Consider the following 17,588-nt stretch of genomic DNA (forward strand, 5'->3'; position numbering starts at 1 on the left):
TGTGTGACTAAGTTTTACGCCTGGGTCGTCGTAAGGTAATGTTGGCCACAAGTGGGCAGTGTTTTTCTTTCGAGATACTTCATCAATGGATGGAAAACATGGACTCGTTAGTAAACAGAACATTTGCTTAATCTAAAGAAAGTTAAGGTGAATAGTAATAGTAAGTAACGACACTGCAGTTGGTTTCCGATTCCAGCTTCAGATTCGCGAATTAAAGCCATGGGCATAAAGGACGATTTCAGAAAGAAAGTCTGACATCATTCTTATCCCGTCTCAATGTTGCACAGTGTATTTTCAAACTTCAAAAGTTTTATTTTGCACTAAATTCAGATGAGCTTTAATTACTCTAGTAAATGTATATAATTATGTATTGTCTTTACAAAAGGTAAGCAGCGATACAAATTGTGGCAGATGTTTCTGGCTGTATTTGCAAGAAAAAGTAGCCCTATTAAACAAAGAGCCTAGTATAGTAATATGGGGAAGTTTAATCTATCTATCTATCTATCTATCTATCTATCTATCTATCTATCTATCTATCTATCTATCTATCTATATTGTGTATGAGTGTGTGTATGTGTATGAAGATATTCGAGTCCAAACAAAGTCATTGAATGCAAATACAGCTTTTAATCTTACTTAAACTTAAATCCCTTTTAAAACACTGAACACAATTACAACAAACAAAAAATATTCTAAATCCTATAGGATTTATGTCAGTAATTAAATACAAGTAATGGAAAATCTATTGAAATATTATTATCAACCCAAATGGGAAAATTATAAAAAAAAAAAAAAAAAACACTATTGAAAAACTTAAGTGCAGGCAGCAGAATGCATGCTTCCACTTGATATTGGGGATAATAGAAAAGATAATCTAAAGCAACTGTGCTACACAAAAGTAATCACTAATAACTATTATGTAGATTCAGAAGCTTGATGTGAATCTAAATATAACCCTAATTTTGATAAAGGAAGTTTCCATCAAGTTTGCCAGCTTTTTTTCTGCTGGCTTCCTACATTTACATCTTTCCACACCTTGTACCCTGTTTTACAGGCAGGTAAATTATTCTGACACCTCTGTTGAGAACTGACTCTCGTATCATGGTCCATGGTTTTTTTGTGTATTGGTTTTTGTCTTTTGGTTTCTTAGTTTTAGTTTAGTCATTTCTTTCTGCCATGATTTAGCCTATTCTGTGTTCTTGTTTAGTATTTTGTTTGAGCTTTATTACTTGTATTCTGTTTTAGCTTTCAGTTTTCAGTATTATATTCTATTGCAGTCTTGTCACCCCTAGATTTCCTCAGTTGTCTTGGTCCTGTCCCCTGGTCTCATTCTCACCTGTCACCTGATGATTCCCTTCCTGATGTTACACAACTCATCAACCCTCTCAGTATTCATAGCTCTCCAGTCACTCAGGCAGTTGCCAGGTCACTGTTGTTGTTATCCTTTGGTTCTCTTGTCAGTTTCGGTTGGTAACTCTAGTCCTTGAAGTTAATGATTTTAATTTATGTATTTGGTTTTCTGCTTTGGCAGGGCCTGTTGTTCAGTTAAGAAAAAAAATAAAATAATGAATCCACTACCTATCTCATTGTCTGGTAGTCCTACATTTGGGTATTTAACCCCAAGCTACGCATGAATCATGACATCTCGTCCAAACATAAGACATAGTTTCCATCTCAAGTAAATGAAGTGACTTTGTATTATAAGTCTAAGAGTTGTTGTTTTTTTTATCAAAGAATAATCAATAACTACATCATCATCTGAAAGTAATGATTGAGTCACAGCCTATAGCTAATAACTATACTAACAACCCGTTTGCGGATAATCAGCGTTGGATTCCACAAACAGCGGCTTCAGTCGTGGCAAGGCTGTGGCAGCATCTTACAGGCTTTTACAGCTGTTCTGGCGCCCTCTGCCTCTGCAAAGTTGCGGCAGCTCAGGTTGCCATCGGAAGTGCCGTTGTTAGTTGCCACTGCTACTATTTGAGCTCGGCCCCGCTGGTTTTGTGGCTGTAATTCATCCCAGTAAAATATAGCAGGGGGTACAAATCCTGGAAGGCTTGTCTGCTGTGATATGCATATTCTTTCAATTAATTCATTTCTTTTTTTCCTTTTTTTCCCTGTTCATCTTTTTAGTCACGAATACAATGTCTTCGAGTATTTTTTTTTTTTGTAGGCTATGGCAGCGTTAAAAGCGACTGCCTTCCTCTGCGCGTTCCCGCGACAGGGCAACTTTTCCATGGGTGCTTATTTCGGTAAAACACCGATCAACGGGGTTGCCAAGTTTGCAATAACGTTACACTAAAATTACACTCCATTGGATAAAAATCATTGGGGAAATCATTAGAAATACAATTTTTATATGGATTGCTCTGTTGTTTGATACCTTAATTTATTCGCCCCAAAATGTATAAATTAACATCTGTAATTACGGCAGATACTTTTTGTTTTGTTCAAGTAGTTATCCAAATTCAAACTGAGTTCATATACGCATCAATACTGGACTAAATCCTTGTGTAGAATGAAACACGGTGGTGACTGGAATAATTTCCGCGGTAGGCTGCTGTAAACACATAACTGGCAACCCAAGTCAGCGTGTATGCTATATTGTGAAGAAGCAGTCGAGTCCCCGCAGGGATTCCTAGGGTCAAACACATAGCTGTTTAGATGGCTGAAAGAAAGGATTAAGTTGGTGAACGGTGCTGCAAACACTGTGAGATTATTCGGTTGGTTTTTGGTTCCCTAATTTCGACACAATGGAGCAAGAATTTGAAGATATTGATTCGTCCGGGAGATGGCAAAACCTTTACAATGTAAGTCGGGACTCTGGGCCTCTGTTTCTATGACGATTGGTTGCTAACTTTATTAGCTATCGAACTAGATAGCAATCCCTTCGACCCTTGTCTTTTTTTTTTGGTTAACCTTGTGTAGGTTGTTTTAACATGTAAACTTCATAACACTGCTTTTAAGATTACGAGAAACGAGCAGTCTTCGCTAGCAGACGTGGACTTCCGTAGCTGGGAAACGTGCAGCTGTACAGTCCCTTCGGCAGACCTCGGTTAGCTAATGCTGGCTGACGCTAGCAGACGTCAGCTGCAGTTTCTGAGAACTCATCAGGACTTCCAGAGAAAGGCGCATGTGTGTTATCACCAGCTGTGTCGGGCAGTCTTGCATTTAGATTTAGTTTGTGATATTTTCGTTCCGGTTTAGACGCATACCCAGTTCGGCTGTGACCCTGTAATATGTAGCTATAAACCGAAGGTTGTTATGGAGCTCGATATGTTTTGTTTTTCAGGCTGAAAACAGTTCTATTTAACTGTGCATATAACACCTGAAATTATTTTATCTGCACTCTTCACTTTTAAATTAATGATTATTTTTAATGTTTATTTTTTATTTTTTAAATTTTTATTATTTTTTTAAATTTCTTTTTAATGATTTTATTGCGTTCTTGTGATTTTTATGTAGCTGTGAAGCACTTTGAATTGCCTTGTGTATGAATTGTGCTCTATAAATAAAATTGCCTTGCCTTGCCTTGTTGCTGAGTTTAAGTGTAATGAGACGACCGGGCAAACACAAAATGCCGGTGTTAGACTGTACAAATTTGAATAGATTACTAACGTTACATTTATCATAATTTTTATGATTGTTATTGGCATATTTATTAATCAAAAAGCCATTGGGCTAACACAATTATTGTGTTTGTCGAAGTCAGTTTTTTCTTTCAAGTATCAAAGGTTCTGGTTCACAATCATTCAAAAAAGTGAACTCTATTCACCCTGAAGTTTCACCCATATATGCAAGAAAGCAGCAGCTTAGAATATTTACAGTACACCACTTTGCTAAATGCCAACGTGAACAAAGCAGAGTAGTTCTAATGATTCTCACACAATACATTGACTGTAATGAGGATCTTTAATCTTTTTGTGTGGCATTTACTTATATTCTGTCATCAATAGTTGCTTCCACTGCAACAAGGACGGAGATTAATTCACTCTACAGCTTCTTTACAGTATGGCCGTTGTTGACTAATTTATAATCTCTCCTCTCGTCTTTGATAGGAAATCCGCAACCAAGCCAATGAATATTCGTACAAAGTAGCAAAACTTCCAGTGAACAGGAATTTGAATCGCTACAGAGACGTCAGCCCATGTGAGTCATAGGACAAATGTATGCAGTGAATGAAAATGTGTTTGTGGAGAATAAGCTCTTTGTAATTGTACTATGATTTCTTATTTGTTTTTAGACGACCACAGTCGGGTGAAACTTGAAAACTCTGAAAATGACTACATCAATGCAAGTTTAGTCACAGTGAAAGAAGCCCAAAGAGCTTATATTCTTTCTCAGGTATGTAGGCTGTTGGATGAATGTTGTTGTAAATGTTTTTGAAATTATGTGGGCCAGATACTGATTTTTTTTTTTTTTTTTTTTTTTTTTTTTTTAATTATTATTATTTATTTATTTTATATAACCGTATTTCCCTCATGTATATTTATTCCTTTCGCTTCGACAGGGGCCTTTGAGGCATACGTGTGGTCACTTCTGGCTGATGATTTGGGAGCAGTGTTCCAAAGCTGTGATAATGCTCAACAGAGTAATAGAAAAGGGATCAGTAAGTAAACCTCAGAACTTGCTGCTGTATATTTAAAAAAAAAAAAACAATTAATTAATTAAAAAAAAATTTGGGGAGATATGTCTTGAAATTGTTAGCAGTACATGTTCCTGCTAGACACAGCATATTTTGACCATGTTGACAAAATGTTTTTACAAAATGTCGTGTGTATGTAAGTTACATGCTAGATTTGCATTGATATTTGTTTTCTGGTTCAACTGTGAAAAGAAAAAACAAGCAACTCCTCAAAGGCTGCATGTGTCTGTTTTTATTCTAGATTGACCGGCTAATCATTTTGTTTCACCATAAGCCCAAAACTCAGTGATATATTTCATACAGTCATGTACGGCAAAGAGAAGAAGAAAACCGTCTACTTTAAGGTCCAGTCCCCATTTAAACTTCAAACCCAAAAAAATATCAAATTAAATTTTTTTTATGACTATTTCATGAAATGCATCAACTCATCTTGACTTTAAAGGCAGCAACGTGTCTCAAAAAGGTTGGGAGACAAGTTACTGAACATTTGGAATAGGATGTTGTCCAAATCTTGTCTGATGTAGGATTTTGGCTAATCAGCAGTCGTAGTTTTTTTTTTTTTTTTTTTTTTTTCATGATTTTTTTTTTTTCTTGATGTTCTAATGTTGTGATTGGTGAAATGTCTGGACTGAAGACACCAGTCCAGCAACCAGGCTCTTCTACTATGCAGCCACGTCGTTGTAGTAGTTGCAGTATGCAGTTTGGCACTGTCTTGCTGAAATATGCAATGCCTTTCCTGATGGGATCATGTGTTGCTCTAAAACTTGTATATACCTTTCGGCATTGATGGTTCCTCTCCAGTAGAACATGGTGAAAAACAAAAGTCTCTCCTTTTTAGTCTGGAATATGCTGATTTTTAAAAAAAATGACAGACAGAACAGTTTTTCACTTTGCCTCGGTCCAATGTAAACGAGCATTGGCTCAGAGATGATGGCAGCTTTTCTTGATCATGTCCACACGTGGCTTCTTCTTGGCATGATAAAGCTTTAACATGCATTATTTGTTCATGATGGCCCACTGTGGTCAGAGTTGTAATTTCAAACTCAAAGAAATACCAAGGAAAACAATTGAGACATTGCCATTTTCAATGCCATTAAGGGGAAAAAACATACAAATTAAGAGATATAAAATGTTTTTAATAAGCAGTTCCAGGTTAACTTTTTCCACTTACTGTGCTGGCGGTGCGTGCTGACATGCTGCTGCAGTTCACCGGTGTAGTTTATCCATGAAGTTTGTTGTTGCCTTCATGTTTAAAGTTTGTGGTTGAGACAGCAAACTTGTTATGTCCACGGAAAACTTTGGGGTATATTTTGCCATGTCCCGGACTCCGGACCTGTGCAGTGGAAGTTAGCCTCTTATGCTGGGACTGACTGTGCATCATCTTATGTGTGAAAGTCCACACGCATAATGGGGGTGTCAAGGTTGATATGCTGCTGATACACAACTAAGCTGGCAGGGAAGGTAGTGATAGAGGCAAAACGAGCCTGCTACATGTCTGTTTGCACACAACAAGCCAACGGGTCTCCACTCTAACCATGGTGCTGTCATTACTAAGCTTAATCCACAACGGCAACTTGATGTGTATAAAGACATAGTAATGCAGGGCAGAGGAACACTGGCGGGCTTACAAAAATGTATTTTTCTTTTCACTTATAAGCTGTAATCAATGTGTGAAATGTCTCCAGATTCTCTGTGTTTTGATTATGTGTACTGTAGATGATATAATATTCAAAGACTTCACAATTTTATGTTTAGTAACTTAATTCTGAAATTGCTCCACAATTTTAAGACTGTTTTTAAAAATTGCTGAACCTCTGCACAGCTACACCCCTGAGAGACTTTACCTCGCAATGAGGCTCTTTTTGTATCCAGTGATTTCACTGACCTGTTGCCAGTTAACAAAAACAGTTTCAACATTTTCCTCCAGCTGTTTCTTTTCAGCACCACTTCCAGTTTCAGCTTTCTATTGCTCAAGATGAGCTAATATTTTTCCTGAAAAGGTCAAATATCTCACTTTTAACATTTGATCTGTTTTCTATGTTCCCCTTTAAATAAAACACTGGCTTTATTTGATTTACTAATCATTCTGTTTTCATTTATATTTTACACAGCCTCCTAACTTTTTAGGAATTGGGGTTGTGTGTGTGTGTATGTATGTATATATATATATATAAACTTTAGCTAATTTAGCAAATTTTAGAAGTTAATTTAGTTCTTTGTTAGAAGCACATGCACATTCCTTTTGTATTTGTATGTCTTAATAAAGATGTATTCCCGGAATATATAGAATGGTTTACAAATATAGTGTAAACAATCCAAGACACATACCCAGTCTGTATGAGTCTGTTCTGTGTGCTGTGTTGAAGAAGAGGCACGTGGCCTCCTGCCAAGTCTGAGCAAATACTTTTCTGTCTCAACAGGAAAAGTGTGCACAGTACTGGCCCACCACAAAGGAGCTACAACTGTCATTCACAGATACGGGGTTTGTTGTGAGACTGCTGTCAGAGGAGGACCAATCCCATTATACCATCAGACGGCTAGAGCTACAAAACACAAAAGTAAGCCCCTTGAGCACCATTTTAAAGTTTGTTGGTTGAATATTGTTGTGTATCTTGTTCAAGATGGAACTCCTTATTGCTTTGCTTGACTTCCTCAGACTGACTCTTAGCAGCTAAAAGTTCTAAACATTTCTTTACCAGTCCACCTTGCGTCTTAGTTTTCTATGTAGGTAAAATAAGTAATTACCTCTTGTTCTTCGAGATCAGGCCAGTAATGCAGAATTGTGCCTGTAAACCTCTCCTCATGGTTGATACCACCTGTTTTCTATAGACTAGAGAATCAAGAGAGATCTACCACTTTCACTACACCACGTGGCCTGACTTCGGGGTGCCAGAATCTCCTGCTTCTTTCCTCAACTTCCTCTTCAAGGTTCGAGAGTCTGGATCACTGGGCACAGAGCATGGACCGTCGGTGGTGCACTGCAGTGCTGGGATTGGACGCTCAGGGACCTTTGCCTTGGTGGACACTTGCCTGGTCCTGGTAAGCAAGGGCCATATGGTCACTACATGCAATGTTAAAGGGAGGGTTTGCCTAATTTTGATTACACTGACAATAAAGAGTTAGAAATATTTCCCAAGAGATTCAACAGTAAGATGAGCTGTTTATGCTGAGATTTATTTGTGTGCTGATGACTGTTGGGAGAAGTTTTGGCATGTTGGTATTGTATTTCTATGCTTGACGTGTCCAATTTTTGCACTGAGGGGGAAAGATGGATGTCAGTGATTACCGGGAAAATGTGTTTGCTTTTTTTTTTCTCCATGTTTCTAGAATGACTTCACTTTCTGCTCTTCCATGCAAGTCTGAGGCAAAGTGAAGCGTTCTGATTTGAATCATGATTTCACACATTGTTGAATTAGAAAGGAAAGAAAAAAATGTTGGAAATACTGAATTTTTTTTTTTTTTTTTGCTGGCCAAGATCCAGATTTTATGTGGTCTTTTGATTTGTATTGACATTTTAGTTTAGAAGAATAATAGAGAGAGGTTCTGGGAATTTTCATGGCCCAGAACCATGACGGAGCAGGGTGAGTCAGTCGGTTTTCTGGTTGCTTCACGGTTAAATATTACTACCTCGTACATGGACCTAAAAGTTCCATCCTTTAAGAAGTGTATTTACCTTGCCATAGTGAAGATGGCATCTAAGAAACTGGAGTTTCTGTCAATGATTACCAATACAAAAGTGAGATAACTTTTTTTTTTTCCTTTTTACACTTTTCAGTTCATTGAAATAGGAGGAGTTAATTTTGAAATATTTTAGTCTTCCTAGCATAATTCAGGTTTTAGCTACTTTTGGTTGGGGCTTGTTGGTGAGTAGTTGGTTGTTCTGTCGATTACCGTTCTGATTAGCCAAGTTGTCATGTTGACACCCTAATGAACCATTAAATACATGTTTTATACTAAGAATTCTGAGTTTTACAAGATAAGAATACCAAGAGGTCATGGTTGACTGTGGGATTTCCTACTAAGCAATCTAATGCAGTGTTTTCCCACAGATCTGAAGGCAATGTGTGGTGGTGGGGGGGGTTAAAAAATAAAAATTCTTCAAAATAATTCCTTCGTTAATAATTGGTCACACAGAACTTTATTGTATTAATATTCACATCTTCAAATGTCTTTACCTCTACAAAATACTATGCCATACTACATTTTGTATTAACAGCCTATTCCTTCATTGGTCATACACAACTTTATCATATTAATCAAACATTATTCACACCCCATTCAAATGTCTTTACCTCTACAAAATACTATACTATACTACATTTTGTATAAACAGACTACTTGCTGCAAAGTCTGCATGTTTTGTCAGAGCACCTGATTTTGCGGGGCTTGAGCAGCACTGGTTGAAGCCTGAAAATATTGTAAACAAATTATGAGATCCTTCCCCATGTGGAGGAGTTCAAGTATCTCTGGGTCTTGTTCACGAGTGAGGGACGAATGGAGCAGGAGATTGACAGACGGATCGGTGCGCCGTCTGCAGTGATGCGGGCTCTGCACCGGCCCGTCGTGGTGAAGAAGGAGCTGAGCCAGAAGGCGAAGCTCTCGATTTACCGGTCAATCTATGTTCCTACCCTCACCTATGGTCACGAGCTGTGGGTAGTGACCGAAAGAACGAGATCGCAAATACAAACGGCCGAAATGAGTTTCCTCCGCAGGGTGTCTGGGCTCTCCCTTAGAGATAGGGTGAGAAGCTCGGTCATCCGGGAGGGGCTCGGAGTAGAACCGCTGCTCCTCCGCATCGAGAGGAGTCAGATGAGGTGGCTCGGGCATATGGTTAGGATGCCTCCTGGACGCCTCCCTGGTGAGGTGTTCCGGGCCCTTCCCACTGGGAGGAGGCCCCGGGGAAGACCCAGGACACGTTGGAGAGACTTTGTTTCTCGGCTGGCCTGGGAACGCCTCGGGGGTCCCCCCAGAAGAGCTGGAGGAAGTGGCCGGGGACAGGGACGTCTGGGTTTCTCTGCTCAAGCTGCTGCCCCCGCGACCCGATCCCCGAACAAGCGGAAGTTGATGGATGGATGGATGGATGGATGGATGGATGGAAATGAATAACATAGCTAATTACACTGGTCGGACTGTTCAGCTCTGTTTCAGACTGATACCTCCGGTTTAGGCTGGTCCTCATCCTCAACACATCTCTTTTTCAATCGCGGAAAATATTTTTTAATACTCATCTGGATTGAAGCAGCAAACATTCAGTGTAAGAGTTTAAAAAAATTACTTTATTTGATTCACAGCTGCTAGTGTTTTGACCTCAACAACCCAACTACATTTTTTTTTTACCACAAACTTGCGACTAGTTAACTTTATAAAGAAGTTGTATTCGCTTGTTTGCTATGGGTCGGGTCAGGACGGGACAACATTGTATTCAAAATAATTTTATAGGACTTTTTAATGTGTGATTTTATAAAGGTGCACGTGATACCAACCTTTCGTGAAATTCTTCTCTGCACTAAGGCACAGCTTCCACGCTTCCAGGGATGGTCTGCTGATGGAGACACATGCGGTGTGCACGGAGAGGAGGGGGTGTATGTGTGTGAGAGAGAGACGCGTGACTGACAGAGAGACGGAGGGAGAGCGGGGAAAGTAAATGCAGCTTAACGAATACGATGCGTATTTTTTAAATAGCGGTAAAAAAAATAATAGTAACGAAACGCAATATGTGGCGGCCGGTGTTGAATCTGTGGCGCACCGCCACAAATTAGTCTATGTGTGGGAAACACTGTAATGTGATTGAGTGTAAAACACTGGCTTTGTTGCACAATCTCTCCAGTTATATTGTATAAACATATAAATCTGTTTTGCAGATGGACAGGAGGAAGAGCCCATCGTCAGTGGACATACAGAGTGTGCTTCTAGGCATGAGGGAATATCGTATGGGCCTGATACAGACTCCCAACCAGCTCCGCTTCTCCTACATGGCTGTCATCGAGGGAGCCAAGCTCATTCTGACGGACAATTCAGAAACACAGGTAGCTGAATCACAAGGATGGGAATTAGAACGGCTTGTAATGCTAATTTTTTTTGAGTGCTGTGAATTTCTTTGCTGTTTAGCAGTGAGCCGCATCGCCAGGCAGATGCTTTTCAGTAGTTGTGAGTTTCATGCCCCCTTAAATCTGGCAGTAGCATTTGGTCTGTATCTGATCCAGAGGTCTTTTCATTCACACTTTGATATGAAATTCCTAGTATCTTGATTATACCGTTAATCTGATCCTCTCATAATATATATATTAGTTAAGCTGCAGCTGTGCTTAATGCATTGGCCATTGTGCATACAAATTGTGATGTGAACACAGCACCATATTTGTTTTCTACTGATGCTTGAGGCCTGCTGCACTCACTTCAGTCTGTTGGTGGGTGTATTCTACTGTAATATCAGTAGAAGAGGAGTCGTTCAGGATGTACAAAATTTAAAAGAGATAAACAGAAGCACAGTTTGTGTTTTTGTTTGAATGAACACAAATTGTAATAACCTTCAAAATGTTCATAGGTGTTTTTTTATTTTTTTATATTTACTCTAATTTGACCTTGTGTTTATATATTAATAAAGTCATCTGGTCGTAGATGCCTGCAGACACGGACCGGTTTGCAAACTCTTGCTTCTAGCTCATTCTTAAGGTGGACATCCTCTGAAACTACGCAAAACCTAGAAAATGCAGCGCACTGTACGCAACTATTGGGACTTCAGTTTTGGTGCATGCATCGGTTTGTAAAGATGACAATGGCAGCTATAAAGTCAGCTGTTGGCATGGCCAACTTGCATATTGATATCCTAAATCCTGTTCTCCGCTGCCAGCTCAGAGCTGCATTGTCTTTGTGCACCCATCTTCCCCTCTGTACTGAACAAGTAGAACAACAAGGTGCAGCAAAGGTTCATTATTAGGATGTGTAAAAAAAGAAGGAAGGCTTTGCTACTTAATAATCTTTCTCTGTTACATTTTCCATCGCCAACTTAATTCTGTCTTGAAGAGTTAGCTGATTTTAGATTAGTTTGTCTGCTGTAGACTTTTTTCTAAAAATTTGGCCAGCATGCACAACACAAGGTTTGTAAAATTTCTGGGGGGAAAAAAAACAAACAAAAAAAACCAACTTTCAGTCGTTTTATGTATAGAAACAGCAATTCTATTAGGATTTAATGACACGGTATACAATATTGCCAGCTATAACAGCTTCAACTGTTCTGGGCAAGCTACCACAAGGTTTAGGAGTGTGTTTATGGGAATTTTTGACCATTCTTCCAGAAGCGCATTTGTGAGGTCAGACACTGATGTTGGACGAGAAGGCCTGGCTCACAGTCTCTGCTCTAATTCATTCCAAAGGTGTTCTATCGGGTTGAGGTCAAGACTCTGTGCAGGCTTGTCAAGTTATTCCACACCAAACTTGCTCATCCATGTCTTTATGGACCTTGCTTTGTGCACTGGTGCGCAGTCATGTTGGAACAGGAAGGGGCCATCACCAAACTGTTTCAACAAAGTTGGGTGCATGAAATTGTCCAAAATCTCTTGGTATGCTGAAGCATTCAGAGTTCCTTTCACTGGAACAAAGGGGATAAGCCCAGATCCTGAAAAACAACCTTACACCATAATCCCCCCTCCACCAAACTTTACACCTGGCACAATGCAGTCAGACAAGTACCGTTCTCCTGGCAACTGCCAAACCCAGACGTCCATCAGATTCAGTGGCGGCATGCTTTACACCACTGCATCCGAAGCTTTGCATTCCTCTTGGTCATGTATGGATGCAGCTGCTCGTCCATGGAAACTCATTCAATGAAGATCTCTACACACTGGTCTTGAGCTAATCTGAAGGCCACGTGAAATTTGGAGGGTTATGTAGCGATCGACTCTGCAGAAAGTTGGCGACCTCTATGCGCCTCAGCATCCGCTGACCTCTGTCATTTTATGTGGCCTATCACTTCGTGGCCGAGTTGCTGTCGTTCCCAATCGCTTCGATTTTGTTATAATACCACTGACAGTTGACTATGGAATATTTAGTAACCAGGAAATTTCATAACTGGACTTGTTGCTCAGGTGGCATCCTATCACGGTACCAGGCTGGAATTCACCGAGCTCCTGGGAGCGACCCATTCTTTCACAAATGTTTGTAGAAGCAGTCTGCATGCCTAGGTGCTTGAATTTATACAGCTGTGGCCATGGAAGTAATTGGAAAACCTGAATTTAATTATTAGGATGGGTCAGGGAATACTTTTGGCAATATGGTGTATGTCTGAATGTCCTGTGCTGTACAATGCCATTTTATTATCTTTCATAAAAAAGCAGCTTTGCTATTATATTGGCCAATAAAAAAAATTGCCTCTTAGGAAGAGCCCTGCTCAGGTAAACTGAGCTGCTCTTAGAAATTAAAATAGTTGCCAAAGTTATCAGGCTCGGAGAGAGGCTTTGAGCGTTTTTATTTATTTTTCTTACTAACTCTTAAAGGCCTACAGAAAGCTGACACTACACCCAATACATAATGATAATACATACACAGAGGAACAATAATGATCATTGGACTCTACACCAAAACATTTCATAAACGCATGAAATTTGCGATTTTGAATTTGCCGCTTGGAAATCCTTCCTGGAATTCAAGACTGGGGGCGGGGCTTCCGTGTGACGTCAAAGGTGCCATGGGTTTTTCTGGCTGCCGCTATTGTAGTATGCTTGTTGAGTGGTGAAGGCAATAAAACGTTGGGTTCAGTGCAGTTTTTATTGCGAGTAGATGTACGAAGTGCTGTGGGTGCGTGTGTTGCCCTCAGCAGCTCACACCACCGGGGACAGAGGAAGCAGAGAGACCCGCGGTCTTGTGTCTGTGTCTCCCTGTCCGCCTGCCTCCTCTCTGGTGAAATCAGCCGGAGCCATCCCGCCGTGTTCAGCTCCCTGCAGTGCGGACAGGAATCCACCTGGCGGAGAGCGGACACACTCTCCGCCAGGTGGAGAGTGGAAATCAGCCGGCAGAGCGATCATCAAGAGCCCCGACGTGATCGCTCTGCCGGCTGATTTCAGGGCAACCATCCCGCGGTGTGTCCGCTCTCCGCCAGGTGGATTCCCCCTGAGTGTCCGCACCGCAGGGAGCTGAACACGGCGGGATGGCTCCGGCTGATTTCACCAGAGAGGAGGCAGGCGGACAGGGAGACACAGACACAAGACCGCAGGTCTCTCTGCTTCCTCTGTCCCCGGTGGTGTGAGCTGCTGGTGCTGAGGGCAACACACGCACTTCGTACATCTACTCGCAATAAAAATTCCACTGAACCCAACGTTTTATATTTCCAAGCGACGTCCCGCGGCACACATCGAAATTTGCCGTGAAGAAGCTGTCCAGGTCTGGCAAACTGCTGGCTTCGCTACTAGAACTACTGGGGGTTGTTCCAGCAGCTGGCACTCGCGACGTCACGCACCTGTCGTTCCAGTTTGCCAAATTCGAGTCAAATGTGGTGATAGTTTATTGGGCCTAATCAGGACTATCCAGGGGCCTAAAATTATTTTAAAATCATAAAAAAAATTCCATGGTATATAAGGAATCGATCTGCTATTTCAGTTTTGTGCAAAAAATCTCCTTTCTGTAGGCCTTTAAGTTTTAATGTAAATATGTTGTATGTAAAGCACCTTGAATTACCTTGTTGAATTGTTCTAAATAAATATTCATTGCCTTGACATTCAATATTTATTCATTTACTTATTTCTTCCTTTTGGTTGTGTCTTTGTGTCTTGTCCTTTATAGGAGAGCACATTGAAAGGGTTGTCCAAAGATGACTTGGAGCCAAATTTGAACCCTCCACTACCTCCACCTAGACCTCACCTCAATGATAACAGGTCCAATGGACCATGCCCAGAGTCACAGGTTGACACAGAAAATCACCTTTCAGCAAAAGAGTCGGATGAAGAGAACTCCGGGCAGTAAGTAACAGCTCGGCATCTTTTAAAAGGAATAGTTTTATTTTTTTTATTTTTTTTGTAGTGGGTTGTTATAAGCAGTAAGCCTCCTTCAGTAGATAGTGCTCTGAGTGTTCTAAGTTCAGAGAATCAGAAGCTTTTCTGCATGTCTAGCTAAAGCTTAAAGCTATCCAGAACAAAGCCAACAAGAAGAGGCAATTTTCCATCTAAAATGCCTCAAACCTCAAAAATGTCAGTGATTCCAGTCAACACTTTGCAAATTATTTTACACAGATGCTTCAGTATGCATCAGTCTGTTGTTTACCTGGTCACTGTTTTCTTATTGAAGAACATCTGTGTCTCTCCGCATCGTTACCTGCACTGCAGCTCCGTGTTGTATCCTACCGCTATTAAGCTGAGTCAATCAAGAGTTGAGTCAGACTTGTTGGATGGCTTACTGCCTGGCAGTTCTGTTGCAATGATTTAATCAATGATATGTGATTATGCTTTTCCAGGCTGTTACAGTAGACTAAGATCCTGGTCACCGTATAGATTTGACCATGCTCCCTTGATTGACAGAGACGTCCAAAGATTGTGGCCTATAGCAAAACAGTCAGATGTAAACACTCTACTGCAGTACTCATATTTCAGATGAGTGTTATGTAACACCAAGAGCTGATTTTTTTTTTTTTTTTTAAATAATAATAATAAATAACTCCTATCAGTGAAGATGGATGAAAAGACAGGAAGGGACATCTCAATTGGCTGGGTATTTGGCAGATACAAAATTGATTAAAGGTGGGGGATTGAAAATAAAGACCTGTATAGGCTTTGGATGTCATGCCTTTGTTTCCATTTGTTCGTGAGAATGTGCCTTGGTGGTCTTGACAACAGTGTTGACTTTCACAGTATTTTTTTTCTTTTCAATGACTGCTTTTAACTCATGTCTGTTATTTCAGCGTCAGAAAAAGGCACCGTGAGGAGAGAATTGCCAGCACTGCACAGAGGGTCCAGCAGATGAAACAGAGACTGACTGACTCGGAGAAGAAACGAGAGAAGTGGCAGTACTGGAAGCCCATCCTGCTCAACATTGGTGCTGGAGCAGCCTTGGTTGTTGGCCTGCTCTGCTGGATGTACTCTCAGTGAAATACTCTGAATCCCCCTAAACTGACTCCTATTTTGCACCAGTACCTAGGATTTGGTACTTATTCTCTGAGTAGATGTAGATTGTAATATGTGCATATGTGAGGGTATTTATTTCTTCAGGTCAAATTGCAGGAGCGCTAGATCAAATGAGTGTGTGTATTTTTTTCTTGTAAGATCTTAACAAAAATAGTAACATCTCAGGATCTTGGTGCCAGCACGATTTTTCTTTTCTTTTTTTTTTCTTTTCCTACTGGTCACTGTTGATGAATGTACTCTGTCATAGCAAAAGGACTTTGAAAGAAATTACTAAAGGTGCAGTACACGGAAGAAGAAAAAAAAGTACTTTTAGACAGGTTTATTTTTGCATTCTTTATTTGTAATGGTCAGATGTGTGTTGGTCATCTGTGGAAACATTTTATCTATTGCATTTCAAAGTGACTTGTGGTTATTGTTCATCCTACCATTAATGTGTAGGAAGACTCCAGAGCCAATAGGTCAACTATGGTTTTTTAAATTTAAGTCTCTTTTTTTTTTTTTTTTGATATGCTGAAATGCATGCATTTACAGGTTTTCCAGAGCACCACCTGTTCTTCCATTCACATTAAGCAGGGCATCCAAATATGGCCAGATATATATTTTTGTGAGACTGGACACTTGATCGGGAGCTGCCTTGCCAATGTTTCAGACTCCGCTTGAATGTTATCCTTTTGCTTTTCTGCAATATGAGCAAGTTTTTTTTATTTTTTTCCCCTCTTTGTCTTTTGAATTTTGGTTGTCAAGTGTAAAAGCTGCCCTTGCTGATTTAGTGTGTGTATTTACCCCACTGGATGGGTTTTATGTGAATTTGTTCAAGTTTTCCCACTGTTGTTTTGTTCAGTAAACCAAAGCAAAACTGTCCGTTTTAGGAAGGTAACAGCAAGGCAAGCTGTTAAATGACAAAGTTTTGTTTGTACTCTTAGTATGCGTAATTGATTTTTTTCTTTTTTTTTTTCTTGGCTCTCTGATATAATTCACATCTGTGTTGCAAAATAATACCGGTCATTGTAACTTTTGAGTTTGTTGGTAATTCCTTAAAATCAACCGCATAGCATCACCAAATTGGTTTTCATTTGACGGGGACCAATCTGAAATTATAATAGTGCAATGCAGACATTGGAGCAGAGCACCTTGGATTGAATTTAAAGTTAACAGAAAGTGATAATAATAACATTGTCAGTTTAATGTGCCTTGAAGTAGGTTAAATACAGAAAAGTGTGCTCCAAGGTTTCCAGTATGATCAGTACTGAAAATGGCTTATGTAATGGGTTGTGTCAGCCACAACAAGATTAATACCTTTGCACTGCTATCGCTTGAGTTGTACAAGAAATGTCATCAGTCTTTGCACACCAAACGTTTTGTTAACTCGTTCTGACCCCTGAAATAACATGTTTGGTTACTGTTCGCATGACTCATACTTGTTTTTATGTAACCCAAAAGATATACATTTCACCGTAACATTCCACTTATTTTTGTTGTCCACATACGATTTCAAGGGGAGTGCAGTACTCCTCTGAGCTGCAAGGAGACCATGCAAGATGAGAGGTTTTGAAAAAAAAAAAAAAAAAATCTAATAAAATGAATACTTCTGAAATGTTTGTTTCTTAAATCTGAGCCTGCTTGAATTGTGCATGTACATGAGAGCCAGTAAAGTCGTTTTTACACCCAGGCATGTCCACCCACAGCTCTCTTCATTCCTTCACTGCTAATTCAACTGCTTCACTGCTAATTACTTTACTTAGTTACTTTTCAAAAACATGATGCACAACCCGAGTACGCTATAAAGCAATACCTTTCAGCTTAATCCTATTCTTTCAGCACATTCCATCATAGAA

General features: G+C 39.9%; 1 protein-coding gene across 1 annotated transcript; it reads left to right on the top strand.

Moving 5' to 3' along the window:
- The first annotated feature begins 2,590 nt into the window (after window positions 1-2,590).
- Window positions 2,591-17,561, top strand: ptpn2a (protein tyrosine phosphatase non-receptor type 2a). Its single transcript, XM_075464698.1, has 9 exons — window positions 2,591-2,810; window positions 4,059-4,149; window positions 4,244-4,344; window positions 4,511-4,609; window positions 7,066-7,203; window positions 7,475-7,684; window positions 10,507-10,671; window positions 14,420-14,595; window positions 15,531-17,561. Exons 1-9 carry the CDS (start codon window positions 2,754-2,756, stop codon window positions 15,715-15,717), a joined length of 1,224 nt encoding a protein of 407 aa, XP_075320813.1. The 5' UTR covers window positions 2,591-2,753; the 3' UTR covers window positions 15,718-17,561.
- Window positions 17,562-17,588: the final 27 nt, after the last annotated feature.

Source organism: Odontesthes bonariensis, chromosome 5, assembly GCF_027942865.1.
Source record: "Odontesthes bonariensis isolate fOdoBon6 chromosome 5, fOdoBon6.hap1, whole genome shotgun sequence".
NCBI classification, from domain to species: domain Eukaryota; kingdom Metazoa; phylum Chordata; class Actinopteri; order Atheriniformes; family Atherinopsidae; genus Odontesthes; species Odontesthes bonariensis.

What these genes read in the sequence shown, in the direction of transcription:
- ptpn2a (XM_075464698.1), top strand. Translation starts at nt 2,754, where the DNA reads ATGGAGCAAGAATTTGAAGATATTGATTCGTCCGGGAGATGGCAAAAC. An exon ending in GAGTAATAGAAAAGGGATCA is followed by an intron (nt 4,610 to 7,065) that starts GTAAGTAAACCT and finishes CTGTCTCAACAG; the next exon opens with GAAAAGTGTGCACAGTACTG. An exon ending in CGGACAATTCAGAAACACAG is followed by an intron (nt 10,672 to 14,419) that starts GTAGCTGAATCA and finishes TGTCCTTTATAG; the next exon opens with GAGAGCACATTGAAAGGGTT.